The sequence below is a fragment of the Sarcophilus harrisii genome, chromosome 3, assembly GCF_902635505.1.
Source record: "Sarcophilus harrisii chromosome 3, mSarHar1.11, whole genome shotgun sequence".
In the NCBI taxonomy this organism is placed as follows: domain Eukaryota; kingdom Metazoa; phylum Chordata; class Mammalia; order Dasyuromorphia; family Dasyuridae; genus Sarcophilus; species Sarcophilus harrisii.
This window is the reverse complement of record NC_045428.1, coordinates 51,093,388-51,121,361: the sequence shown is the minus strand read 5'-3', so window position 1 is coordinate 51,121,361 and position 27,974 is coordinate 51,093,388. Positions and strand designations below refer to the sequence as shown.

The window sequence follows — 27,974 nt, the reverse complement described above, 5'->3', positions numbered from 1 at the left end:
CTGTTAACTCAAGGACATGATCTTTTGCAGTCTGGCAGTGCCAGATGCCTTGAGGCAGATCTCTCAAAAAGTCATTCAATTTCTGACTCATTTTTTGTTATGTTGGCCATGTCCAACAATCCTCCATTGCCACTCCCCGCTGCCTTCTCCTTCCCCACCAACTTCAGAGGCCAGCCCTTTGCTGGCTTGGAAATTCAGTTTATAACTGTATTCACTCCACCAGTACTGTTCTGACTCAGGCATTCCACATCCAGACTTATCCCATGATTTTTTTTAGAATAACACCAACTTTTAGAAACCAGGAAGAGGCCATCTTAAGGTTATGAAATGAATTGCAAAGCTTCAAGGAAATCACCTTCTTAGGAATATCATGTTAAAAAAAACTTTTTTCTCAGTGCTGTTAAATACTTAGTATTTTATAAAGTGAAAGAGGTTTTGTCTTTCATTAAATGTAAGTAACGGAATATTGTGGAACTAGTACTATCTTTGAACTCTCTAAAACTCCACCATGTTTCATACCTCCTAAAACTAAATATAAGTTTAAGATGAAGTCATAATTAAAAATAAACTTTGATTATGATAGTTTGTGTTGATTAGAAATTATCATTTTCATAACTCAGTATCTTTTAAGTTTTTAAAGTATTCTACTAATAGTTTTTCTTTATCATGTATGTACATGTTTTGTCCCCCCTCCCTTGCTTGACCAAGTCAGCTCACAGTTATGTTTTTCTAAAGATTAATGCCTAAAGAATGTGTTGTTAAGTTGTTAGTGGGAGTAATGAACATATGAAGTTGGATCTGGTACAGCACTAATGATTCTCAGAAAGATCTCATTTAAAGTTTTGTCTTTTGTCACCATAACTTTACCTTTTAATTGTGAATTAACTGCAAATTTCAGAAATTTTTCCTCTGCATGCTTCTGTAAACTTTGTTAATTTATTAAGCATTTATTTATTTATTAAAATTGTGTGGAAATGGAGCCTGTCCATTGTGTGAATTTGTTTTGCATAACTATACTTTATTTACCTTTTGGGACCAAGTGTTAAAAGGTTTTTATTTGGAACAAAATTTAAAAGGACTTTAATTTGAGGAGGGAGAATTGGAACAGAATGGAGGAACAAGATAGAGATAGTTATAAACTGGAAGAAAATATTTTTAAAATCTTTAAAAATATAATGAAGAGAACAGGAGAAAAGTTCAAAAGGAGAAGTGGTCAAAAGGCAGTATTGAAACTAGCATGTTAAATCTATCCAAAAAAACAAAACTTAGTGGAATCCATGCTGTTGTATGTAGACCTTTTTTTTCCTTATTCTTCATATAGTACAGTATGCTTGTTGATATTTGGCAAGCTTATAACAATATAAAGGAAAATTTAAACAAGAAGTGCCACTGATTTGGGGGAGGGAGAAGATATAGGAGAGAAACTTTTCCTTCTGCTTTAATGTGTATATATGCTACATATAGTGTAATATATGCTCAGTGGTTAACATTAAATGATATTAGGTGCCTCTTTTTTCTTTTTAATAAAATCACACAAATCATTGTTTATCATTTGACAAAGCAAAAAATTTTTTCTGTATTAAAGCTTTTTATTTTTCAAAACATATGCATGGATAATTCTTCAACATAAACCCTTGCAAAACCTTGTGTTCCAATTTTCCCTCTCTTCCCCTACCCTCTCCCCTAGATGGCAAATAGTCCATTATATGTTATACATGGTAGAAATATATATATTAAATCCAATATATGCATACATATTTATCCAGTTCTCTTGCTGCACAAGAAAAATCCAATCAAACCAGAAAAAATGAGAAAGAAAATAAAATGCAAGCAAACAACAACAAAAAGAGTAAAAATGCTATGTTGTGAACCACAATCGGTTCCCATAGTTCTCTCTCTGGGTGTAGATAGCTCTCTTCATCACAAGACCATTGGAACAATGGTCATCTCATTGTTGAAAAGAGCCACATCCACCAGAATTGATCATCGTATAATCTTGCTGTTGCTGTGTACCATGATCTCCTGGTTCAGCTCACTTAGCATCAGTTCATGTAAATCTCTCCAGACTCTCTGAAATCATCCTCCTGGTCGTTTCTTATAGAACAATAATATTCCACTACATTCATATACCATAATTTATTCAGCCACTCTCCAACTGATGGGCATCCACTCAATTTCCAGTTTCTTGCCATTACAAAAAGGGCTGCAACAAACGTTTTTGCACATGTAGGTCCTTTAAGGAATCTGTAGGATGCAAGTCCACTAGAGACACTGCTGGCTCAAAGGATGTGCACAGTTTGATAACTCTTTGAACTTAGTTCCAAATTGCTCTCCCAGAATGATTGGATTCGTTCACAATTCCACCAATAATTTATTAGTGTTCAGTTTTCCCACATTCCCTCCAACAGTTGTCATCATCTTTTCCTATCATCTTAGCCAATCTGAGATGTGTATAGTGTGTAAGTTGTTGTCTTAATTTGCATTTTTCTGATCAATAATGATTTAGAGCATCTTTTCATATGACTAGAAAGGCAAACCAAATTCTTGAAAACACATAATTTACACTTAAGTTTTTTAAAAATCGCATATCTACTTAGTTTTTATATTTATACCGCCTTACTCCTGTAAATTCTTGATTCCTACCCCTTCACCTTGATTGTCCAACTAGATTGTAAGCTGCTTGAGACAAGGGTTAAGTTTATTTATTTTTTGTATTTACCCACAGTGTCTTTTGCATAATGGTTCCATAAATGTTGATTGGCATAATCAAGCAACAAAAAATCTTTTAGACCTTATTGCTTATTTAACTTGGCTTTAATTTTATATTGCTTTTAGAATTGTTTGATTTCTCTATCTTTTAACCTACTGATGTTAGTATTTGGAAGGGAAGCTCTCTCTCCTGTAATTTTGTTTATACTAATATTTTATTCTGTTATACTAATATTTTTACTTTTTGCTTTTATTTCAAATTATTTTACCTTCAAATATGTATTATTTGTCACATAGGGAAATTGAGCCATTAGACTCATACTGGTTCATCTGTATTAGCATCATCTTTTAAGTTGATATCATCCTTAAAATAGTAGAATAATAGAGATAGCTTAACTTGATTACTACTTGAAATGTATTCACATGTTTTTTTACATGACATGTTTAATTGTTTTGTCATTAAAAGAAAACTAATGAGTATACTTTTTTTGTTTATTTCAGGGTAAAGTTCAACTGGAATTAAAACTGAATGAACTCATTACTGATAATGGATCTGTGTGCCAGCAGCTTGTAGTACAGTAAGAATAATTCTTTTATAAAAAAGTCATCTACAAATACTTCTTCAACTTTGCTGTTTTTTGAATTTTATATCTACTAGCCTTTAATTTTAGATATTTAAAGAGGTACTTTGGTTTGGTGGTTAGGGTGATAGACCTGATACCAGGAAAGTCTGAATTCAGATCTTACCTCAGACGTTTGCTAAGTGTGTGACCCTAGACAATTTTCTTAATCTCAGGCTGAATTTCCTCATCTGTAAAATGGAGATAATAATTATAACAATAATAACAAGGCTGTTGTGAGGATGGTGTGTGCAGGATTTTGCAAATGCTTCAGTAGCTTTGCTTTTTTACCCAAAATTGAATTCCAGTTTGTTTCTCTTATCTAGTCTTTATAGGACATTAAGATTAGTTAGATGTGTTTGCCAACAACTGTCTAGTTGGTTATCAAATACCTTAGAAATTTTCCAAAGAGATTTTGTTTTTACCTGTGTTAATTATACTTCTTTATGATTTTGTATAAGAGACAGTTAATAGAGGAAGGAGTAAGGAGTGAAGAAATGGAATGAGGACTTCATAAAATTATAAATGATATACTCATAGATGAGATGTATATTATGTAATCTTTTCTTAGGAGAAACAACATGGTATAATGCCAAGGGGTTAGATTTGAAATAACAGTTCAGTTCAACTTTGATCATCACCAATTATGTGGCATAATGGAAAGAATGGTAGACTTGTGGTCCAGGGGAGGCTAGATGACCTGAATTCAAATTTAGCCTCAGATATTTACTAGCTATATGACTCTGGGAAAGTCACTGACTTCTGTTTCCCTATTTCCTCCTCTGTGAAATAGAGATAAGCATATCACCTTCCTACTAATGTTATAAGGACCAAATTTAATAACTTTTTATTGACATTTCACTCATAGATTTTTTATGTTATGTTAAATGTATGTTAAATTTGTGTTTCAGTATTAATTTAAAGAGCTTAGGTTGACTCTTAGATACTTATAAAACATAAAAATTGGACTTTGATTTTCCTTTTTTTAAAATACATTTTTAAAAATTAAAAAGGCATTTATTTTTTCTTCCTCCCCCAGTCTCCTCTGGGAAAAACAGAAACAAAACCCTTTTTAACAAATATGCAGTCAAGCAAAACAGATTCTTCTATTGGCCATGTCCAAAAGATTTTCATATTCTTACATGAAATGATTATTTGGCAAATCTGTTGTTGGGGGCATAAACATAGATGACATTAGACTCCTGCTATGTGTCAGGCACTAAATACACAAAGACAAAAATAAAGTAATCCCAGCTTGCAACATGCTTCTGTCAGGGGAGACATGTATAGAAATAAAGTTCATGCAAAATAAATACAAGATAATTTGGGGTAGAAGGAAGGTCCTAGAAATTGGGAGAAAACCCAGCATCTAAGAGCAACATTTTGAAGGAAAAAAAGGATTCTCAAAGGTGAGACAGACTAAGCCACAGTCAAAGTACCCAACCTGGACATGGGATGTCATTGATGATGAATAGCAAGATCATTATGGTTCCACTGGAGTGTGGGAGCAGAAAGAGGAGGGCTGCATAAAAGGGTGGCAAGGTAGAGGAGGACCAGGTCATGGAAAGCTTTAAAAGCTTAGCAGAGACTTCATGCCCAAGCTTTAAAAGCTTAGCAGAGACTTCATGCCCAATTTCATACTGCCAAGCTCTCACCTCTTTGCTTCCATAAAACCTTGATGTGATGACCAAGAATTCTATCTGATGAAAAACTCAAAGCAGTAATAAGTTTTACTCCAGCATGGCACAAATTATGAGCGTGTAGCCTACAGGCAATAGGAAAGAGGATCCCTGCAGCAAAGAGGGGACCAGCCCAACTGGAGTCATAAGGGAATTAGTTTTCAAGTCTGTGTCCTGGGTTCCAAGAGGACTCCTCTGAGAAAGCTCCAAGTGGTCAAAAGTTCCCCAGGGACAATCTTGCAAGCCCTAGGGAGCATTAGCAACCAATAGTATTGAGCAGCTTGGGACCACAGTGCAGGCTCAGGAGCTCTCTGGAGTGTAGCTCTTTGTCTTAAGATGTTAGAAAGGGTCCTAAAGGATCCAGCATATGGAACCCGAGAAATCTAGCCAAGTAGAGGTTAGTGCAGTAAAGAATTGCTATAAACATCTCAATGCATATGGATTCTTTCTCTCTCTGATCCCTTTAGGGATGTTAGAGACATAGTTTTAAATTGCTTTCCCAAATGGGTAAACCAATTCACAGTTTACCAACAGGGTATCATTGTTCCTGTCTTCTGCAGTCTCCTCAAAAGGGTCATTTTCCTTTTTGCCATCTTTGCCAATCTGGTAAATATGAAGAGAAATCTCATTTGATTTCATTTGCATTTCTCTTCTTTAATTTATAGCTTTTTATTTTCAAAATATATGCAAAGATAGTTTTCAACATTCACCCTTGCAAAACCTTGTGTTCCAAATTTTTTCCCTTCCTTTTCCCCTACCCTCTTCCCCTAGACAGCAATGTTTAACTAATGTAGGTTAAATATGTGCAATTCGTCTAAATATATTTCCGTAACAATACTATGTTGTGATCCACATTCAGTCCTCATAGTCTTCTCTCTGGATGCAGATGTCTCTCTCCATCCCAAGTCTATTGGAATTGATCTGAATCATTCTTGAAAAGAGCCAAGTTTATCAAAGTTAATCATCATATTGTCTTCTTGTTGCTGTATACAGTGTTCTCTTAGTTCTATTCACTTCACTCAGCATCAGTTCATTTAGGTCTCTCCAGGCCTTTCTGAAATCATCCTGCTGATTATTTCTTATAGAACAATAATGAACCATAACATTCATATACCATAACTTATTCAGCCACATTTGTACTTCTCTTAATGACTTGTAGCATTGTTTTCATACTACTATTAATTCTTAATTTCCCCTCTCCCCTTGAAAACCAGCCTGTTCATGTCCTTTTGCCATTTTTGGAAAAACAAAGGCCAAACTTCTTGAAAAAGTTGTCTATACTGTTTATCTTCCATTTCCTCTCCTCCTTCCTTCAGGTTGTTATGATAGGACCTTTTCTTATTTATCAGAGATCATCAAATGATTTCTATCATCCTCCTGAGCATTTTTGTAGCGTTTATCACTTGACTATCCACGCTTTTTCCCTAATTCTAGATTTCCTCTGATCCCTTGCCTCAAGGAAGTGCCACATTCTTCTGGTATTAATACTAGTTGGGTGTTCTTCTAAGGATTTGTCATTGTCTGGCTTAGTGATTTCATCAGCTCCTATGGATTTGGTTATCTTTGTGAAGATGATCTAACCCTAATTTCTCGCTCTAGCTGAACTTTATATCACCACTTGACTTTTGGGCATTTCAAACCTGCTGGTCCTTAGACATCTGAAACTCAACATGTCCAAAAAGAAATCATCATTGTCTCCCTTCCCAAAACAAAAAAACCTCCCGTTTTAAAACCTTGGCTCTTCCAAACCTTCCCATTGCTGTTCAAGACCCTATTGTTCTTTAATCATCCTGGCTGGCAGCCTTAGTGTTCATCCTCAACCTCTTGCTCTTACTCCCCCCACTTCTCCATTCCTGATGTCTCTATGTTTACATCTTATAACTCTGGTGGTATATGTACCTCTTTTTCCACCTTCATCACTTCATCCCTGGATTATTGAAGTAGATTTCCAGTTGGTCTCCTGCTTCCAGTCTCTGAAGTATAAAGCAGTCTCCACTCAGCTGCCAGAGTGATTTTCCTAAGGCATAGGTTCTGACGGTTCCATGTTGTCTCTATGATAAATACAAAATGCTCTGTTACAACATAGTCCCTTCCTACTTTTTTTTAATACTACACTTCTCAAGTTCAGCCAAGCTGGTTTACTCATAATTCTTTGCACACAGCCTTCCTTTTGAAACTGGGAGATGCAACAGAGAGAGCACTTGGGCCTGGAATGTAATGCTGAAGAAATTGAGCAAGTCAGAGATTAGAGACCAATTCAATAATTATTAAATGGAGAGAAATACTGGGACCAATGCATCCATGTTGATCCCAGGGCTAGACAAGACTGTCATCTCAAAGAGTCTAGCCCCGAGTATTGGAGCACCAAGCTTTTTATGGAATAACAAGAACAATGACATTACTGATATTCTAATGACATCTGAAATGGATGAACCTTTATCTTGTCAAACATTAAGGAATGTCTATAAAACCTTTATCTCAAAAATTAAGAGGGGCCGGTTATAACCTAAGGCAGAATTACGAAATAGGACAATTGGAGGAACTGGTCACCCCATTAAAAGGGAACTTTGGCATAACATTGCCCCCTTTTTCTCTTGGAACTATTCAAATTTTTGAATTACTTTCCTCTAGAAGGCTTTAGCACTATAATTTGAACAACCCTATGTGAAGTAAATAAAAATCAAAATAAAGCTAGACCAATGCAAGGACTTATGGCAAGGTCAAGTCTCTCCCTGATAACCCCAGAACTAATCAGCAATACACAAAGTTCCTTATTTCAATTATTTCTGACAATCAATTGTTAGATCCTCTGCAATTGGGGAGCATATGGACAGCTATGGTCATTTGTGCATGACTTGGCCTCTGCTTAAGAAGAACAGCAGACTCAAGGCATTTGTGTTGCCCATTCAGAGAGCCGGCTCCAGGGGAGGAGAGTGAGGCTTGGAGCAGCTCCACCTGTCCTGCCCAGAGGAACAAACAGGGCTGCCACTAGAATACAAATTTCTGAGCAGATTATGCACAGTTAGACCAAGGCAGGCAACCCCAAACTTTTAGAGGCCTCGATATCAACAAGGTCCTTTTAAGTACGCTGAACTACTAATTAAGGACCTGGGGTAACAGGAGTGGAGAAACAGATCAGAGAGACTGCCAGTTCCAAGACAGGTATCCAATTTCTGGTTGTTTCTAAAAAATAATCCCAAAAACTGAGTCTGCCAGGGCAATTCCAACAGAATAAGGGATTTCCAAGTTAAAGCACAACCAGCAAATCATAGTCTAGTAAATTTAAGCAAAGAGTAAAGGACTTCCAATTAAATCTGAACTAGCAAGATACCAGTTTTCCCAATTTCCTATTTCTTCTCCTCCTTTTTTTTTCTTTTGGAAAAGAATTATCAAATGACCATCCCACATATAAATCATACACATAAGCATATATATAACAGATCAAACATAACAGCAATAGTTACACAAGTTTAACAATTTCCATTCCAAGTCTTAAACACAGCACAGCAATACAGTGAAAATTCTAACAAGTTGACCACTTTCCCACTCCCCCCGTCAGTCCAAATTACATCAGGAAAAGTGGGCAATGGCTGTCCATTGCTTCTTCATGCTGAACAGGGACAATGCTCAGTCCGGGAGGGGGATGGGTCTGTAGTGTGGCGAGCTGACAAACAAAGGTTTGATCTAGGTCCCAGAAGCAAGTCAATATATCTAGAAATAAAAACAAATCTAACAAAGAAAAGTTAGGACAGTCTGAGATAGATAGAAAGACTGGTCCACAAGGACTGCTACAAGATGTGGCCTCTCATTAGTTAAAACCCTTAAAAAAAAACTTGAATATCCAGACACAATTCAAGAAATTGAATTAACAATTTCTTATTGACCATTATAGAAATCAGTTACAGGAGGGAAAAAATGTAGTGCATATTAACTACAAACCCAAGATATTTTACCTCTAGTAACAAATCCTAAACAGATATTTACCATAACCTTATCAGTTTGCTGCTTTTAAAATGTCTGGAACAGTTTAGAGGAAGGGGGGAGAATAGAATTCCATGTGACTACCCTTCCCCCAACTCCACAAAGGTGAGGAGCGAAATCACTCCAGGCTAACTAGGTGCTCCTATAGCTGAAGTAGCAGCAGTGGGGGGCAAGTTTAAATCTTTACAAAAGATCCCTATCCCACCCAACATTTAAAGTAGCAGAAATCATTGGGTGGGTGGGGGAATCCCATAAAACCTACATGTCCAGCAGAGCTGGATTTAAAACATATAATCCATTTCTATCTCATTTTAAATAATAAAACAACATAGTTTCTTTCTCTCCTTCTGGCCCCATGTGGCCATTATTCCCAATGGACTTCTCCTAAGGTCCAACTTGGCCATAGTTGAAACTTTCAGAAAAGTCCTTGTTATATACTTTAGGTAAAATTAGAGGCACATGACCTCTTTTCAGGCAAGTTAACAGAACTTCTTTAACAAGCTATCGTTCTTTAAGACCTTATACTTGAAGATAACCAATTCATTTCCCAAATTTAGAATCATCTTTAAATTCCTAATCAAATATTTTCACCAGCTGGAGTTCAGTATTGAAATAACCAATTCCCAAATTTGATCATTGTTCTTAAATTTAACAGAGCTCTTAAGTTACCGAAACAGACAAACATATTACAGTTTCACAAAAATCACATAGAACATAGAGCACAACTAGACTGTCTAATAACATACAAGACATACAGAACACTGGTCACACTTAGACTGCACAATTACAACATTCAGTAGGACACTAACATTAAAGCCAAACCAAATGGCGTTTTTAAAACCCCCAGTCTTTGTAGATAGCCCCCTGAGCATGCAAAAGCGGGAGGAGCCGGCATTACTCTAACACAGGATGACCCAAGCAGGGAAACCGAGTCCCGTTTTCAAATGTCTATACTTCCCACTAGATGGAAGAAGTGGGAGGACCTCTCTTAGAAATGCACCGAGATGCAAAGGACGGGCCTTTGTCTCTGGAAAATGGTTGGACAGAAAGAGTTTCCTCAAGCAAAGCATCTGCTCCAGGAAAAGAGTTTTGAGGTTGGCGGAGTGTCTAGATTGTAGACAAGTAAAAACTTAGTTTTCCAAATCTTTGCAGCCTCCCTCGTATCTCATTTAGAGTTAGAGCCGCATCAGTTCCTAAAGAATTGTGCCAGAGCTCCCAAGAGCTCCAAACAACCACTGCAGTCTTGATGCCTGCAGTGTCCACCACAAGATAAGGAAAGAAAAAGTCTTTTACGTTGTCCAGGATTCCGTATTTCACACTCCTGTAGCGACCCCCGCGTCCAATAAGCCACTCATCAACCAAGCAAATGGCACCCCAAAAAGGGCACCCCAAGTGACAACCGCATCCGGTTATTCACTAACCAACCAAACCAACCGGTACCCCAAGAAAAGGGCACCCCAAAAGTGACAACCGTACAACCATGTCTGGTTAGTCCGGTTAGTCACTAATCAACCAAACCAAACAAACAAAACAAGTCTTAAGACATAACTAGATGGTACCCCAAAAGGTACCCAGACAAACTTACTCTCCTGTGGCTGAAATGGGGTTGTCTACCATCAGGCTATTGTGGCTGGAAACTGCTCGCTTTCCCGGAGGCTCTGGAAAGAAATCCAAGAGGACCCCACCTCTCCAGGCTAAGAATTCAGATTCACAGCCACCCCGCCCAAGGCAGAGACCCCGAAAGTCTCATCTCTAATCCTGCTCATTTTCTAATTATCTCGCTGGGGGGCCTCCAAATGTAATGCCAAAGAAACTGAGCAAGACAGAGATTAGAAACCAATTCAGTAATTTATTAAATGGAGAGAAATACTGGGACCAATGCATCCATGTTGATCCCAGGGCTAGACAAGACTATCATCTCAAAGGGTCTAGCCCCGAGTATTGGGGCACCAAGCTTTTTATGGAACAACAAGAACAATGACATTACTGATAATCTAATGACATCTGAAATGGATAAACCTTTATCTTGTCAAACATTAAGGAATGTCTATAAAACCTTTATCTCAAACATTAAGAGGGGATGGTTATAACCTAAGGCAGAATTACGAAATAGGACAATTGGAGGAACTGGTCACCCCATTAAAAGGGAACTTTGGCATAACAGGAGTTTGGAAAAATTGGAGTTCCAATCCAGCTCAGATATTCACTAGTTCAGTGACTGCTGGTGAGATCATTTTACTTGTATTTTCCTCAGTTGTAAAATGGGGATGATAATAATAATAATAATAATACCTGCTTCCCAGGGTTATTTTAAGGATCAAGTGAAATAATATTTTTAAAGTGCCTGATACAAAGTAGGCCCTTAAATGGTTCTTTCCTTCCCTTCTCTCGACTCTATACTTCCTCACTATCTGTCTGCTGTATCTGGAATACTTTGCCTCCTCATCTCATTTTCCTTCCTAGCTTCCTTGGTTTTCTTTTAGACTCAAATTAAATCCCACTCTGTACAAAGAGAGCCACTTTTCTGGGTAACCATCATCACTTCCTGTGAAATTATCCTCCATCTATATTGTGTGTATTTTGTATATGCGTGATTGTTTATATATTGTCTTCCCCTTAGAATGTAAGTACAGAGATTCTATTGTTGCCGTTTCTATCTCTTTTAACATTTCGTGTTGTAACTCTCACACCTTCATTTCTTTATGCCATCTTTGGGATGGGCATTCTCCAGGCTTTTGTCATGATGTCCTTAGCAATCTTATTTGCTCCTACAGTTTCCCACTGCTGTCACTGCATGCCCATCACATCCAGGTCAAAAGGGCTGGATTCCATATTCTCTTCTCTATCTGTAGAATGTATTTGCTGCCTCATTTAATCCATCTTAACACTGCCCTCATTTCCCCCCTCCTTTATGGCCTTCCCCCACCTCTAAAATTTTTATTTTTAGGAAAAAAAAATTTTCTGACTTGATTATTTTTTGTCAATGGAATGAATTGTCGCTCTACTTTTTCGTATTCAAAGCTTTGTTGTTTTTTTCCCCACTCATTTCTCATCCATCCATTTCCTAAATCCTATGATTTCTACTCCAGGATTTTTTTTCTTCCCTACTTTCTTTTTATTCTAATTCCCTTCTCGCCACTTCATGCTAGTGCTGAATTCCCACTACCACGAATCTCAGCTAGTATTGTAACCTCACAGGTCTTCTGACTTTCCTTCTCTCCTCCCTCCATTCCATCCTTTTTTGTGTATTTACCTGGTCCAGTAGAGTCCAGCACAGCTGTTATAGGTCCCACAAAGTTGGAAGGACTTCAGGTGCAGCCAACAACAAACTGCCTCATTTTCCAAGAATTGGCCCCGCTGAGTTTGGAGGGACTCATCACTAAGTTAGAAGAGGGATGATGAATTTTTCAGTCATAGCAGCTGATGAAGACTGTTGACTTCAGTCTGCAAAAACCCAGATCCTTGAGCTGGAGATCTGGCTTTGTGACTCACAGTTTAAAAGGCCTCACTAGCCCCTTACAGCCTCCTTAGTAACGTCCAGACCCTTTACCTTAGCGTTCAAGGCCTCCCACCCCTTGTGACATCACCCTAAGTTTTCAGCCTTATCTAATTCTGTTCCCCTTTCCGTGTCCAATGATCCAGGTAACTCAGCCCATGCACTCCTTGCAGTTTCTCTGTTCTTACTCTTCCCTGTGCATGAAATGCTTCATTCCTTCTTCCTCTTCCTCCCTGTTGGTTTACTCAACTCCTATCCATCCCCTGATTCAGCTCAAAGGCCACCGATCCTCCTAGAACCTCCCAGAACCCTTTCTTTGTGTCTTTTATGTGCTCATGCATTATTTTGTTTTATGAGGACTCTCTTTTTTTTAAATAGGTTCCAAATCTTCCTATAGAAGATAAGCTCTGTGAAAATAGAGTCTCCTCTGCATTTTCTATTTTCACTGAGCTTGTTCTACCCTGGAGGATGGTATCTGCATATGCAAGGTGGCCTGAAAGGGAAGAACACTCTCCGGGAATGGCATTTAAATAGAGTAGTCTTGCTGGAATCTCTGTGAGGGCTGTGTCTATTGGATAACATGCTTCTGGAGGGCAGGGACCATCTTTCTTTTTATCGTATCCCCATTGTCTAGCTCCGTGCCTGACACGCAGTGGGAACTTTGTAAAGGTTGAGTGGATGGACTGGATGAGAAGGAAGATACATGACAAGACCAAAGACACTGGGCGAGCCCAGGATTATGGGGGCTTTGGAGCTCAACTAGAGGATTGACTATTTATCTAGTGGGCTGTGGGGCACTACTGTCGTTTTTTGAGCCAAACAGTGATATAGTCAGAGATCTGTGTGTTGGCTGATTTTTAAAATGTCTTTAACAGAAGTGGGGTGGGGAAAGATGGTCAGCCCTAAGACTAGTGAATTGTCCAGGAGGTAACTTCTTTAAGTTACCTTTTTCCTTTTCACAAGGATTGTGCCCTTCATATTGAGGAAGCAGAGATGAAACTGGAGTCGTATAATTGTCATGGGTTGTGAGGTAGGATTAGAGAGTGAATGTCTGAAAGAATCCAGACCCTTTTTAGGGTTTCCATGCATTTTATTTGTCCAGCATGGCTTCCAAGTGGTATGCTGATAAATGTTCACTCCCCTTCCCCCCTCCGCCCTGCCCCCCAATGTGCTTAGTCAGCTGTAACATCGAGCTGTCACACTTGAGGCTGAGGAGGAGAGAATTAGAAAGGCAAGTCAAACAGGCCCTTCTGGCTTTACAAAGACCCCGCCATGCCCCTCCCACAGAGAACTCTCTGTTGTGGGGAGAAATTTCAAAAGAATTTAGAAGGATAGAAATATCTCATATGTAAGAAACAGATGTTCTTGTAAAAATATAATGAGAAGTGAAACTTGGTTCCAGACAGAAATGTCTGTTGATACCCCTAAATCTATCTCTCTTGAAAATTTCATAGTTCTAATAACAGAAACTGCTCTATAAAATAAATTAGGTTTGACGGTATCTTATCTACATTTGTGATTTGTAATTTCTCTTTTCATTTACTTTTAAGAGCTTCCACACCCTAAAGAAAATTGACTTTGCTTAAACAACATCTATGTTGAGTTTGGTATAGGCAAACACATTGTGAGTGTCTTGTTCTTTTCATTATTCACAAAACTCCACAAAGGCTTCAGGTTATTTATGATATATATGACTGCTTCCTCCCCCCAAGTTTAAGGTAGAAGGGGACTAGAGGTCATCTATTTCAAGAGATCTCAGGACTAAAGAGCCGTAATTCAGACCCAGATCTTTTGATTTCTCAGAGATCTTTTTTGCTTTTGTGCATATTTTGAAAAGAAGAGAAAGATAATTCAGGAATAAACCGAATTCCTAAAGAAAATACTGTGCTCCAGCTGTTCATGATGTTTTACTTGATTGCATGCATAGTTATTGATCAGTCATCTCAGTTATGTCCTTTTTCGAGTTGAGTTCTTCTTGAACTCAATTTGGGGTTTTTCTGGCAATGATACTGAGGTGTTTGCCATTTCCTTATCCAGCTTATTTTGCAGATGATGAAACTAACAAACAGAATGAAGTGACCTGCCCAGGGTCACCCAGCTAATGTCTGGGACCAGATTTAAACTCAAGAAGATGAGCCTTCCTGACTCCAGACTCATTGCTCTGTGCACTGCGGCCCCTACATTGAGAAACCCTTGTTTCTTGATAAAATGAGGACAGCAACAGCGATAGTATCACATCTGATCTTGTAGATCTTCCAAGGAGATATTGAATGCAATCTATTCTGGGATTTTATAAAATCAGCAACTCAGACCTTTGCACATACTTGTTTGGCCTTTTCATAGGAAGCTGTTTTTGCTAGTAAGAAACCAAGAAGAGAAAGACAAAAGGAGAATTTTTATATAAAATTTTGAAAATATAATTCTAGAAGGGAGAAAAAAGGACAATATTGCCACTATGCTGGTTATAATATGCCTAGACTAAACAGGGAAAAAATTTTTTTTTGTTCAGTACAGAACCTTAAATGTGTAGATACTTTATTTCTTAGTGAACATTGTTTCATGACTGTATCCAGAAAGTATCTATTCAAAAAAGTTTATATTGAATTCACATGAAGTGGTAGTTGCATAGATTTTTTTTATTTTCTAGTTAAATGTTAGATTGTGGAATATCAGAATGGGAACATATTGTAAATAGCATATAGTCAATCCCTTTCATTTTCTAGATAAGAAAACAGGTTCAGATCATGAATAACCATGTACTTAAAAAATATTCTTATTTACTCAGTATGCAGCAATAGAAAACCTAAAAATAAGTTAGCATAATTCTGAGAGAGTAGAAGTCTTATTTTGTCTTTATTATTTATACTCCAAGTTCCTTTCTCATAGATGTCACCTGAAATGGTCCAGTACAAGACCATTGACTGCTTCAAGCTTGTCAAAACTCTTGTCTTGCTATCATCATCATCATCATGTCTTGCTTTGATACATACCTCCAAATCAACACAGTATCTACAGCTGTGTCAGTAAGAATTGCCCTAAGAAAAAATTTTTTTCAGAGGAGATAAATGTCTTCCTATTGTGAAAGTAGAACTTTAGGTTTTTTAAGCAAGAGTATTTTAAAAGGTTGAAAGACAAGTATTACTGATGAAGGGCAAGAATTGAGGATAAGAGATTCCCTCTGGTCAGTGTCGCATATTCTTTGTGAAAGAATTCACAAACCCGAAGTTTATGGCAAAAGAGGATTTATTTGTACTAAGAAGACAGCTTTCTTAGTGGGGAAAGAATCCTGTTAGGATAATTTTGCAAAGATGGGTTTACACTGAGAAGAAAATATTTTCATCAGTGGGCTAAATCCAGAAGGACATTTAGCAAAGATGGAAGTTCAGAGTCATCTTTTATTAGCTTTCTCAGGTTTGAGGCTAATTTTTTGATTCAATGAAGGGTGGGGATTATGCTCCAGGCCAAGATCTCCAGTGAGATTACTTATCTGGGAAAGGTGTGCCCCTTCCAGAGGCCTGGAGGGTTTGAGAGTCAAGAAGACGTTCCCCTCCCAAAGGGGACACAGTTTGCATCAGAGTCTCCCCCCCACCCCCCCCCCCCCCCGCCAAAGATTAAAGGGGACACAGTTTACATCATTACCATAAGTGTTTTTGTGGCTGTGATGTGCTACTTCTTACTCATAGTATTCCATTTTCTGTTAGGATTCTTATATCCAATATTTTTACCTGAAATTTGGAATTGTTTCTTTATGTATCATGAATGCTTTTTCCCTGATGAGCCTTGGGAGGCATTGGATATGGTCAATAAGCATTATCACAAAAAAAAAAATAATAATAATGAATTGGTTATATTTTTAAAAACAGGAAGTGACTGCTTACTAATATGAGAGTCATTTCTGAATTGTCTATTTGTGTAGTCAGATCATCACCAACTTGTTAGAGCAAAGTTCAGAATCGATACCAGATTAGAAAAAGGGATAACAAGCAGGCAATTGAGGCAGCAACCATCTGACCTATTTAAACAAGTACTGTTAGAACTTGAAACAGTGAGAAAGGAAATAGTGGTTTCCTAAGTTATTATTCGTATCAGTTTTCATTAAAATTTTTGATGTTTGCAAAAGAGTCCAAGTAGTAAACTTTCTCATATAATACCTAAACACAAACTTCTTTGACCCAGCAAAATACATTTAGGTATGTAAAACTTCAAATTTTTTAATGTGAAACAAAGTCATTTTCATTTTCCTAGTATGTGGTAGATTTTTGGGGTTTTTGAACTTTAAGATTTTGTATATTTAGAAATGGTCACAAAATTGTGAAGAAAGATGTATGAAAATATAAAAAGAAAAATATTCATCTTATGATAAAAACAGACTAATGATTTAATAACACACGCAAATATAGGCTTGTCTAAATAGCATTTGGTTGTTTGGCAGGAAATGAGGGCTAGTCTGACATTAGATCTTTTCTTTCTTGGGGGGTGCAGCAGGGAATGAGACTTGTGATTTCATTCTAGACATTTTCAACAATTTAGAGCCTTTAAGAATTGTTTGGGACCCTGAGTAGTTACCAGAAGCAAGCTCTGACTTCCAAGCCAGTTGTTTGTCCCAACTTTACCTTTCTGTTTTATCATTTGTAGTGATAGACTCTTCAGGAAAGAAGTTATCTCCAGTGTTCCTAAGCTCTAGGTAAAGGAGCTTCCCATATGTCGTGCTTATAATTTTTGTGTTCTCATTACAAAAATACATTCATTCAGTTATATCTGTGACAGCTTATGAGATGTCATAATTCAATGATTTCAATTAATTTATAATAGTTGATGATTATTCTCAGATATTGTCTTTCTGCCTTTCTCCTTCCCCAAATTTGGAAGGTGCCCAGAAGCTCACATTGTTAATTTAATATACATCTTAATCATAAACTCTGAAATATGATCATTGATAACCTCTGAGTACTCTGTATCTGGTACAACTTGGATCTGAAATATACATCTGGTCTTTAATAATTTACAGCTGATTCAGGAATTAGAAATTAAAATGTCTTCTGTATGGACATTTCTTGCTATTTAATTTTTTTAAGAAAAAGGAATTCACATACTATGTTGGGTATAATTTTGGATGGAGTTTATTTCCCTCTTTTTTTTTTTTCAGGCCCCTGCCTGAAATTTTAGAAATAGTAATAGTAATTTTCATTCCCAGTTCATTTAACATATATTTTCACTCCCAGTTCATTTAACATATATTTTCACTTGTAAACCAATGAAAATAAGCAGCTTTGGCTTTTGTTGTTGTTGTTGTTGTTGTTGTTTTGTTTTTTGTTTAGTTAGGAAAACTCAGAGTCTCAAAATTCCATTTAGAGACTATCTAACTCAAAAAGAAATAAAGTAGTATGAGTTTTTTTGAGAGGGGTTGGGGGGTGCTGGTTGTCACTGTCTGACAGAAGAACTAAAAACATGGGGCTTAGGTAATTGGGCAGAGTTAGGGTTGGAATGAATATATTAACATAGAAGTAAACAAGTTACAAGGTAATGCCATTAGGCTTAAATCATTAGAAAAAAAAGGATATGACTTGCCTAAATGCTGTTAATGTTAATGTCATGCTGTGGTTTGATTTACAGATTAGAAGGACAATTTATTCCTCCAGATAATTGGTGGAAGTGTTAAGACTATTATTTCAGATAAGTGTATATAATGTAAAATTACACTACTCTGCAAGTTAAGTAGATCTATAAAACACTTGTGAAAAAGATCTTTTATGTATCTTATCTTTTGGCTTTTTAATGAAGTAGCAGCTTGAACCCAAGACTTGGCAGATTTGGATTAAAATCCTGCCTCCTGGCCCTTACCCTCTCTGCCCTTCAAATGATTTCCTGATCTGTTAAGTCTGTAATTGGGATCTGCATTGGTCAAGGGAGCCCCCCTACTGGGAATCCCCCACATTGAACAAACCACAGATTCTTCCTGTATTCTTAGAATTTTTAAGTGACCATCATGTTATCTTGCAAAGACTATGAACTTTGATATGTTATTTCATAATTTCATTTCAGTATTGTTAAACTCAAAGAAGAGAATACAATTTATTAAAATTTTTCTACTGAGAAAAATAGAAAACATTTAAAAAATATTTTTCTGTTTAGCATTTTTAGTTTTTGATAGAGTATTAGGAAATTTTGTGAATTTACCCAAGAACTAAACTAGAACTAAAAGCTAGAACACATTTTCTAGAATTATATTCTATTTCTTTTGTTTCAGAAAATGTTTTTCAAATTTTATTTTAATACCTGCATTAACAGGATTGCATTAGAACTCAGTCTCTGCACCTTCCATAGAGTACTATCTCACCTCTGTGGCGAAGGAGTGAAAATGTTTAGTCTGCTTTGAGGCAGCATAACTAGACTGTACACACCTAGTATTCATTAAGAAATGCAGGCTCTCAGAAATTGATTTCATGAATTCACCAAGTCTTCAGAAAGATTTTGGTAGTAAGTCACACACAACTCTGCAATTCACCAACTTATGAAAAAACATTGTTTCTTAGGATTACAAATATTTTCTGGAAAAAAAAAAAGCAACAGCAGTTGTTACCAAGATATAAAATTAAAAATTACTTAAGTGTGTGTGTGTGTAATGAAGCAAGATATGATTTGGTTGAAATGGTTACTTCTCATGCAATTTACCCACATATTTATGAATTAAAGGTTGAAACCACAATTGTTTCCTTATATCTCATTCACACCTTAGTAAAGGATATGACGCTCTACGTTGGTTTAGCAGTTCATGCAATTAAAAAATGTGCTACTTGTTTTTTGTCTCTTCTTAAGAGGGGTGGGGGGGACACTACTTAATGTAGTGTCACACCATAGATATCCCTGAATGCTTACTTGCATCAGTCTGCAGTTTTGATTTCCTTCTCAGATTATTTTTACTTTATGTCTAAGTCCAATTTTTCTTGTGCAGCAAAATAACTGTATGGACATATATACATATATTGTATTTAACATACATTTTAACATATTTAACATATGGGTCTGCCTGCCATCTAGGGGAAAGGGTAGGGGAAAGGAGGGGAAAAGTTGAAAAAGAGGGTTTTGCAAGGGTCAGTGCTGAAAAATTACCCATGCATATATCTTGTAAATAAAAAGCTATTAAAAAAAAAAGAAATAGTGTGATGAATAACATTGAGGTCTCAGTGCTTACTAATGGACATGTTGAATACTTTCATTGAAATGGCAATGTGCAGCTCACAGGATTTCTTTATAAGTATGTTTGTTATAGTTATATTTTACCTATTCAGTATATATAATGTTTACATGTAGCTGTAATGTAATACATAGCTGTAAACCTTTTTTATAATAAAAAATGTTTTCGTTCCTACCTTGACTTATGATATATCAATGTTACAAAAATTCTTTCTTTTCTTTTAGTATCAAGGCGTGCAATGGATTGCCTCTCATAAATGGACAGAGCTGTGACCCTTATGCCACAGTTTCTCTTGTGGGACCTTCAAGGTAGGCTGGTTAGAAGATAAAGCATTTTATAAGATCAAAAAGCATTAATATTAAGTGCAGATATCAAAATAGAAAAAAGAAAAACCAAGTTCATGGACTCCCAAGTTATGAACTCCTGTAATTCACTTTCTTTATAGATTAGAACCTGAAAACTAATAGCCAGGAAAGCTGTTTTTGTCCCATCCCCAAAATAATGATTTGCAAACAGATTTTTGAAAAATATCTTCCTCTCCTCTATACAACAATGAACCAAGACACTTTAAATAAGTTAGTTCAATAGACATGTCTATACAAGACTTTTCTGGTGTTTTCTTTATAGCTTTTCTTTATAGCTTCGTAATTAACCACTTCCTCCTTTTTTTATCGTGACAGGAAAGTCTTCTCTAGAAGCCTAGGACATATATCAAATATATACTATTACTTATAGTATTTCTTCAGGAAAATGAAAATAATAAATATATTTAAATTTTTCTTTTTTTTTAATAGAAAGTGTATTTTTATAGGATAAGCCCTTACTCCCACACTAAATGAAATGTTGTTCTTCTTAAAATTCATAGAAAAGTGATCAGTTGGTAAACATTTTTTTTTAAGTGCCTACCATGAGCCAGGCACTAGGCTAAGTGTTAGGAAAGGTAAAGCAGGACCCTAAAATAATGCAAAGAAGCAGATAGATTTTTTGTATTTCATCTTCTTTTGCTAATGGACTCAACAGCCACTGGTAAATGTCTCTCTTAGGATCCTGCTTTATGAATCTATGAAGCATTGTTTAACTAAATGGAAAGTGCTTTATTATGTTCCTTATAGTTGTGTACTCTGATTTTGCATAATTAACTTCTTAGAAGCTGTGTATAAGTTTAAATTGTGTAAATTATCATTTTAAAAAAGGAAGTTAAAGGAACTTTACAGCAATTCCCTTTTTACAATGAAATTTATAATTATATATTAAATATTATCTTCATTAAATATTCATTTATTAAATTCTGATTTATATAATTACTTTTACTAATACATTGAGCACTCCTGCATATATTAAGTATATTGGGTATGTAGTAGTTCCAGTCTAAAGGGGAAAAAAATTCACATTCATGAAATTACCACATAATTCAACATAGAGTGTTGCTTTATAAATGGAGTCATTGCTAGGTTCCTTTTAGTGTGACATTTTGTTTTGTAAAAATCACTAACCACATGAAAAAAAGATCGTGGAGAAAAGATCCAAAATAGAATGTATTAAATGTAAATCTTATCTACTTAAATATAGCTATGTTTATTTAAAAATCTGCAGTAATAGCACTAAGCAACAAAAATAGATGTAATCCTGTAATGTTGTGTACTTAAATTTAAAAATATTTGAGTTTTCTTAATTTTCTATTTAGCAAAATATTTTATATTTTGTTGACTTTTCTCTTGCCAGTCATCATTTGATATATGTCACATTTTGAAATTCTCCATTTTATAGGAGAGGCCTTCTCCATCAGCTAGCATTTATTAAGTGCCTGTTCTGAAAGAATGAGAGAATTCCTGTATGATTCTTGTCCATGCCTTTCCTAAGACATTCCTAAAGAGTCTGCCCACTGCAGAGAGCTTCCTCTGGTTCTTCCAATAGTGTGTGGCTGCCATTGCTATTGTCTCTGTCATTCTGTCTACTAGAAAATCATTATATCGTTTGGGTGCAGATATGACATATAGCCATGGTAAAAGAAGATCATAGCCCTGCCTTCTAAAAGTTTGCCAGACTTCTCTCATCTGATCTAATCTAATTATTTGACACATGATGGAACCAAAGTGCAAAGCTGTTAGATGTGGCCTTGCTTAAGATCACAGAGTTTGTGAGTGTCAAAGGCAGGATGTGAATCCATATCCTCAGATGGTCTGAGTTCTCTTTTCACTGTACCAAGCCACTTTTCTTTCACTTCTCTTAAAGAAGTAATTTTTTTGGTTCACTAATAACATTTCTTGAAGAAATGCTTTGTTTCCCATTGACTTTAAAAATTAAGCAAAGAGCTCCCCAATTGAAAATTGCATGTTTTATAATTGTGTACTGTTTATTTCTCAAAATAAAAATTTACACCTTGGAACAGGAATGACCAGAAGAAGACAAAAGTCAAGAAGAAAACAAGTAACCCTCAGTTTAATGAGACCTTTTATTTCGAGGTAGGTAACTTTTTCTATACTCAGGTTGTTTGTTTTAATATGAAAAATTATTCTTAGTATTTTATACATTTAAGTTTCATAGACTATTTTAAAGGTAATTATAATTTTTTAAATAAGCAAAATTATATGATTAGTACTTATTCAATAAATTTACAGTGGTTTTTATTTATAAAGTTATTATTCTGCTTCATTTGTGTTCAGGATTAAACCTCAATCAACAAACATGTATTAAGTACCTTCTGTGCATTAGACACTGTGCTTTGCACTGATCAAAAAATAGTCCATGCTCTTGAAGAGTTCACTCTCTAACCAGGGAGAAAACATACAAACAATATACAACATATACTCCAGTGATTGGAAATAATCAACAGAGGGAAGACTCAACAGTAGAGGGTGGGGGAGTGGAAAAACATGGTATTCCAAAAACAATCTATGTCATTCTTATGGAAAAGGGAAAAAAATAGGAGTTGACCATTAATAATTGTCAGGTGGTTTCAGAATTCACTAAATAGATACAAAAGAATGTTCAGTAATTGTTCTGTATCCATTTGGAAGAAGGTGTCCAGAGGAGTGCACCAGGGATCTATTTAACATCTTTATAATTGGCTTGAAAACAGTCATAAATCACATGCTTGCCAGATCTGCAAATGACAAAAAGCTAGGAAGGCTAGCTTACACTCTTGTAGATTACAAAAACAAATTCAGAAAGATCCTGACATACAAGAACATTGGACTGAATCTAAAATGATGCTTCTTAGTAAGGGTGAATTTTTTTTCAGCAACCACTTATGATGTGCCTGCTTTATGCCAGGCACCATGCACAGAGTTGGAGTTTCAGAGACAAAAGTGAAAGTTTCCCTTCTGGGAGGGACTCTAGGGGAAGCGGGAGAACATGAGGTACACAGTAGACAAATGCAAGATGTATAAAAAGTAGTGTGATGATGTAGGTTCCAGCACTGTAGAAAGTGGGAGAGGATTAGTGTAGGATGTGTCCCTTGAGCTGCTCCTCCTTCTCACTAAGTGAACATTAGTGTGTGTTATGATAGCATAGAAGCAGCATCTGTGTGGAAGTTAGGAGATCTGCTGTCATCAGCCAGCCACATCACCTTAAACTAGGCACATGAACAGGTCACTCTGGGACTTGTTTTCTTCATCTGGAAAGTTGAGGGAGTTACACAAAATGATCTCTGAAGGTCCTTCTGGCCTCCTCTTTTAGAGTTTAAATAATAAGCTTTAACAGTCCTCTCTCTCTCTCTCTCATAACGTTGATATCTCCATCATCTAGCATGGTGCCTTGCATGTAGTAGAGATGGAGCAGACCTTTTTATTGAACAGAAAAATAAATTGTTGACATAGGAAGCCCTGGACTAGGAGTCGTAAGCTGTGGTTTCTGTGGTTCATGTGACCAGTCTGAGGTCAAGAAATAGGTCTCATAGTTAGAAAGAGAGTGGACAGGGGGCATCTAGTTAGTGTAGTGAATAGAGCACCCGCCCTGAAGTCAGGAGGACCTGAGTTCAAATCTGACCTCAGACACTTAACACTTTATAGCTGTGTGAACTGGGCAATTGCCTTAGCAGAAAGAGAGAGAGAAATGGAGAGAGAGAAGAAGAAGAAGAAGAGGAAGAGGAGGAGGAAGAGAGACTGATAGAGAAGAAGATGGGAGCTGGGGGGGTGTGGAGAGAGAGATAGAGAGGACAGTCTCTTACCTGAGCCTTGTGAACTTGTATTTGTTTAATGATCGCCTCTGGCAAGCAGGTGAAACCTATAGACCATTTTTCAGAACAATTTTTTAGGTAATTGAAGAAAATGCAAAATATCCCATAGGGGTTAGTATAAATAAAGATGCAATAATTTTCCCATCCAAATTCATGCAACTTCTAACCTAGACCATTTGTACCCAAAAAGGAATCCACTTTAGACATCTCTAGCAAATAGTTATTCAATATCCTTTGAAAGATCTGCAGTGAGCAGAAACCTACTAGTTTCCAGGCAACTCAGTTCGTTTTTGGATAGCTCTATTTTTAGGAAGTTTCCTATTACATCAAGCCTAAGTATGCCTCTCTGCAGCTTCTACCCATTATTTCAAATACTCTCTTCTGAGACCAGACATAAGATGTTGAAGGTCCCTTTCATATTACAGTCCACCCTTTTTGTTATGTCAAGACTGAATATCCTAAATTCTCTCAACTTATCCTCATACGGTTTGGGGCCTTCACTGTCCTTGTTCCCCTCCTCTGCATCCTCTTTCTTATTGATGATCTTCCTAAAACGGAGTCCTCAGAAATGAGTATGAATACTGTCATCTATATGTCTCACTAGAGCAGGGAATAATTGGGTATGAGACCCCTTTTGTTTTGGGCATTCAGTTTTACGCTTTATTCTGCCTGAGATCATGGTGACTTTTTGTCAGGATATTGGGGTCTCTTAATTTGTAAACTTCTATACTAACTTGTCTGCCCTTCCTGTACATACCTCATACTTACCTGTCAAGTAGACTACTTCATCTTGCTTGAAAATGCCTTTCCTCAGACTTTTTAGGTAATTCCAAAAAGCTGTCACCTATTTAAATCCTTTCCATCAAGACCCAGGTCAGATGTTTTCCCTTTCATGAAACTTCCAATTTCTTTTCTCCACTTCACAGACCAAAAATGGAAAGAAAAAAAAAAAGAAAAAAGAAAGAAAGAAAGAAAAAAAGAAAAGAAAGAAAGAATATGTTCCTTCCCTGGATTGAACCCTTTCAGCATTCTTCTACCTTTTCCACAATACTTATTTCATTCTTTGTATTATCATTTTTTGCATACATCATTTACCTCCTGTACTAAATTATCAGCTGCCAACACATCTCTTCTGCCTTTCACAGTTGATGCTAAATAAATACATATTGAATGAATGCTTATATTGAGATTAGTGCTGTAGACCATGCTTTACATCCCATTTTGCTACTTGCTGTGTCCCAGCATTCATATGCTCCCTATCTTATTTTTCTCTTCTTGCTTTTATTCTGATAACAAATGCACATCAGTACAGCCTTAGAAAGAGCATAACAACCTACTGCTCTGCCTCTAATTGGACCTTCCTTGGAAGGAAATTCCCTTCTTTGGAAGCCTTTACCCCTGTGTAGAATGTAAGTTCTCTGAGGGTACAAACTGTCTCATCTTTGTATTTGTGCTTTATACATAGTGACTAGCATGAAAAATAGGCTTTTATTAAATGCTTGTTAATTAATTACTAACTTGGTATTTAAGTGAAATATTCGATAGACGGTTATAAATTTAGATCTGGATTTGGGGAGTGACTTGGAAAAGTGAAATAGTAATGCATTATAGATTTTTGTTTATTTCAGTTCTTTTTTTTTGGTAGGATATGGATGAGCATTATGCACATAGAAATAATACCTGGAAGAATTGAAATGGGTAAAATCAAATTAAAGATGACTATATATAGAAAGAAATGGATCAAATCCAGAATGTTTCCCATTTATTTTAGAAGCGTAATCCCAATCTCTCTGTTACTTTTCTCTTTCAATACTGTTTTTAGTTTTAGCTTTTGAACAAAGAATGGAACTGTAAAATTTACTCTATATTTGTATGCAGATAATACATCGTTTGAAAATATATTTTAAAGAAAGAATATGGGGAAGGAAAACTTTGGAGTTTGTAAAGGATATTTGTTGAACAATTTTATTTTACAGGTTACCAGATCTAGTAGCTACACCAAAAAATCCCAGTTTCAGGTAGAGGAGGAAGACATTGAAAAGCTAGAAATCAGGTATGTTTCTTGATGTCATAGAGAATTACTATTTTCATGCATTTAAAGAAAAATTTGTGGTTACTAGTGAAGTTGTAAAATCTAAATATAAGAGAGAGTCACTAAGGTAAGTTTTAAGTCTGTCCTCAAAATAATTTCAGAAATCTTAAACAAAAGAATTGTCAGTTTCATCTTGCAAAAACTATAGAAATACTACTATATTCATACAGTGTATTAAGGGTAAGTAGAAATACATATGTTGTAGGGAAATTATTTCCATTAAAAATAACTTCCCATTTATAGCTCTGTGAACAAGTATATTTCCGTATTTACTAAAAATTATTAGATTGTTCAAAACAATTCATCTTGCTTATTAGTTTATAAGGAAAAAAATGTGATAGAGTAACTAGAGGAGTACTTGACATCAGAAAGTTTTGGATTTGACACATGCTTAGTGTGACCAAGGTCCAGTCACAGACTCTTAGTTCCCCAAACAGATCTTGAAGTCTCCTTAGGAGTGGAGGAGTGTTGCACCTCATCATAAAAGCAGTTTCCATATCAAGAGTCTTCCACACCACTGAAATAACAAGTCTGTTCAAAAGCTTTTATAAGGGTTTTTTTTTCCTTCTAAAAGTTTCCTATTTAGATTTTAATTTTTTTATTAAAGCATTGTGGCTTTTTTTCCCCACTATATAGTGTTCAAGGTATATTTTATTTTATAGATATCTACCAAAATTGCCTTTTAGAACGTTTTTATTTTTGTTCAAATTTTGTTACCTTTTTGATTTTTTTCATAATGTAGATGCAAAGATTATTTAGAAAAGCAGTAAATACCACATTTGAGAATTAATTGTCTTATTCCTCTTAACATATCTGCTGTCTAACAGAAATATCAGTGAGGTAAGATGTACAGTAAGACAACTAAACCAGGTGCATGTGTTTGGAGTCTCTTATCTTTCTTAGGTCTTAAATATTTTAGTTGTTGCTTGGTAAGAAAATAATTTTTTATAAATTGCATGTATAATATAAGTGTGTTGTTAACAGTGTGTTCATTTTAAAGGTTGTATTAATCATGTAATTAAAATATATGGGTTATGTGTGCTACTGAATTTACTATAATTAAATATTGATTGCTGATACTTGAGAAAAATTACAGTATTTTTATTTATGTTTCTCTTCTCAAATCCAACAAAATCACTGTAGTCCTGATTTCTACAGGTAAAAAGAGCACAAATTTAAATGACAGCTATTTTATTTATGCTTTAAATTTTGACAAATTATTGCTTTTTTTGGTTTCTAAATAAAAACCCACTTCAGCATTTTTTTTTTCTGTTTTCTAGATAGCTATATATGACAGTGCTAACATCTACTTTGAGCATGTAAAATTAATGCCATAATACAAATCATAATAGTTTGCAGCGACTTTGAGGCATGTATCTTCTTACATTTAAAAAATGAACAAATCAGTTTTCAATTTTCAGGGTTGATTTATGGAACAATGGAAACTTGGCTGATAATTTTCTGGGAGAGGTCAAAGTTCCCGTGAAGGTGTTAAGAAATGATTCCTCTCATCAGGCCTGGTAAGAATGGATAAGCTAATAATTTGGAACATTCTGATATATTCGGTGGTCTCATTGAGTCAGTCATGTTCAAAAACTGTTGTTTTTAGAAGTTGTCTTCAAACATGTCCTTGTTTTCTCTTTATTTTTCTCTTTTTGGATTAGCTAGAATGATTTGTTAGAGTCTGTGATGTGGTCAGGATCGGAAGTCATTGTACCCTTGGTGAGGAATTAGAACTTTGTCTTTTGACTTCCTGTGTGTATTTAGTTTACATTCTCAGTCTGACAGTGAGCATGTTTTTATAAACTATCAGCACTTTCCATGTCTTGTAATCATTCATTTATATGCTTCTCCCAGAGCTTATTCTTTGTAGATGTGGAGGGATGCTTTGCCTAATTGGGCTTTTCAGCCCCCATTTTTTTCTGTTTAGACAATTTGGATCCTTTGATATTTAAAAAAAAATTCTTACATTATTCAAAAAGGAAACAAAAGACTTTGTCTTTCGTGTTTTTCATTACTCTCCTG

The 27,974-nt window shown here is 35.9% G+C and overlaps 1 protein-coding gene across 2 annotated transcripts in view; it reads left to right on the top strand.

Annotated features, from left to right (window-relative positions):
* The window catches only part of RASA2 (RAS p21 protein activator 2), a 110,768-nt gene that overhangs the window by 39,383 nt on the left and 43,411 nt on the right, over positions 1 to 27,974 (top strand). For both annotated transcript variants that reach the window (XM_031957861.1, XM_031957863.1), the window contains exons 4-8: positions 3,211 to 3,287; positions 19,905 to 19,988; positions 22,070 to 22,142; positions 25,834 to 25,910; positions 27,371 to 27,469. In XM_031957861.1, the coding sequence (XP_031813721.1) occupies positions 3,211 to 3,287; positions 19,905 to 19,988; positions 22,070 to 22,142; positions 25,834 to 25,910; positions 27,371 to 27,469 (410 nt within the window). The remainder of the gene's footprint in view (positions 1 to 3,210; positions 3,288 to 19,904; positions 19,989 to 22,069; positions 22,143 to 25,833; positions 25,911 to 27,370; positions 27,470 to 27,974) is intronic.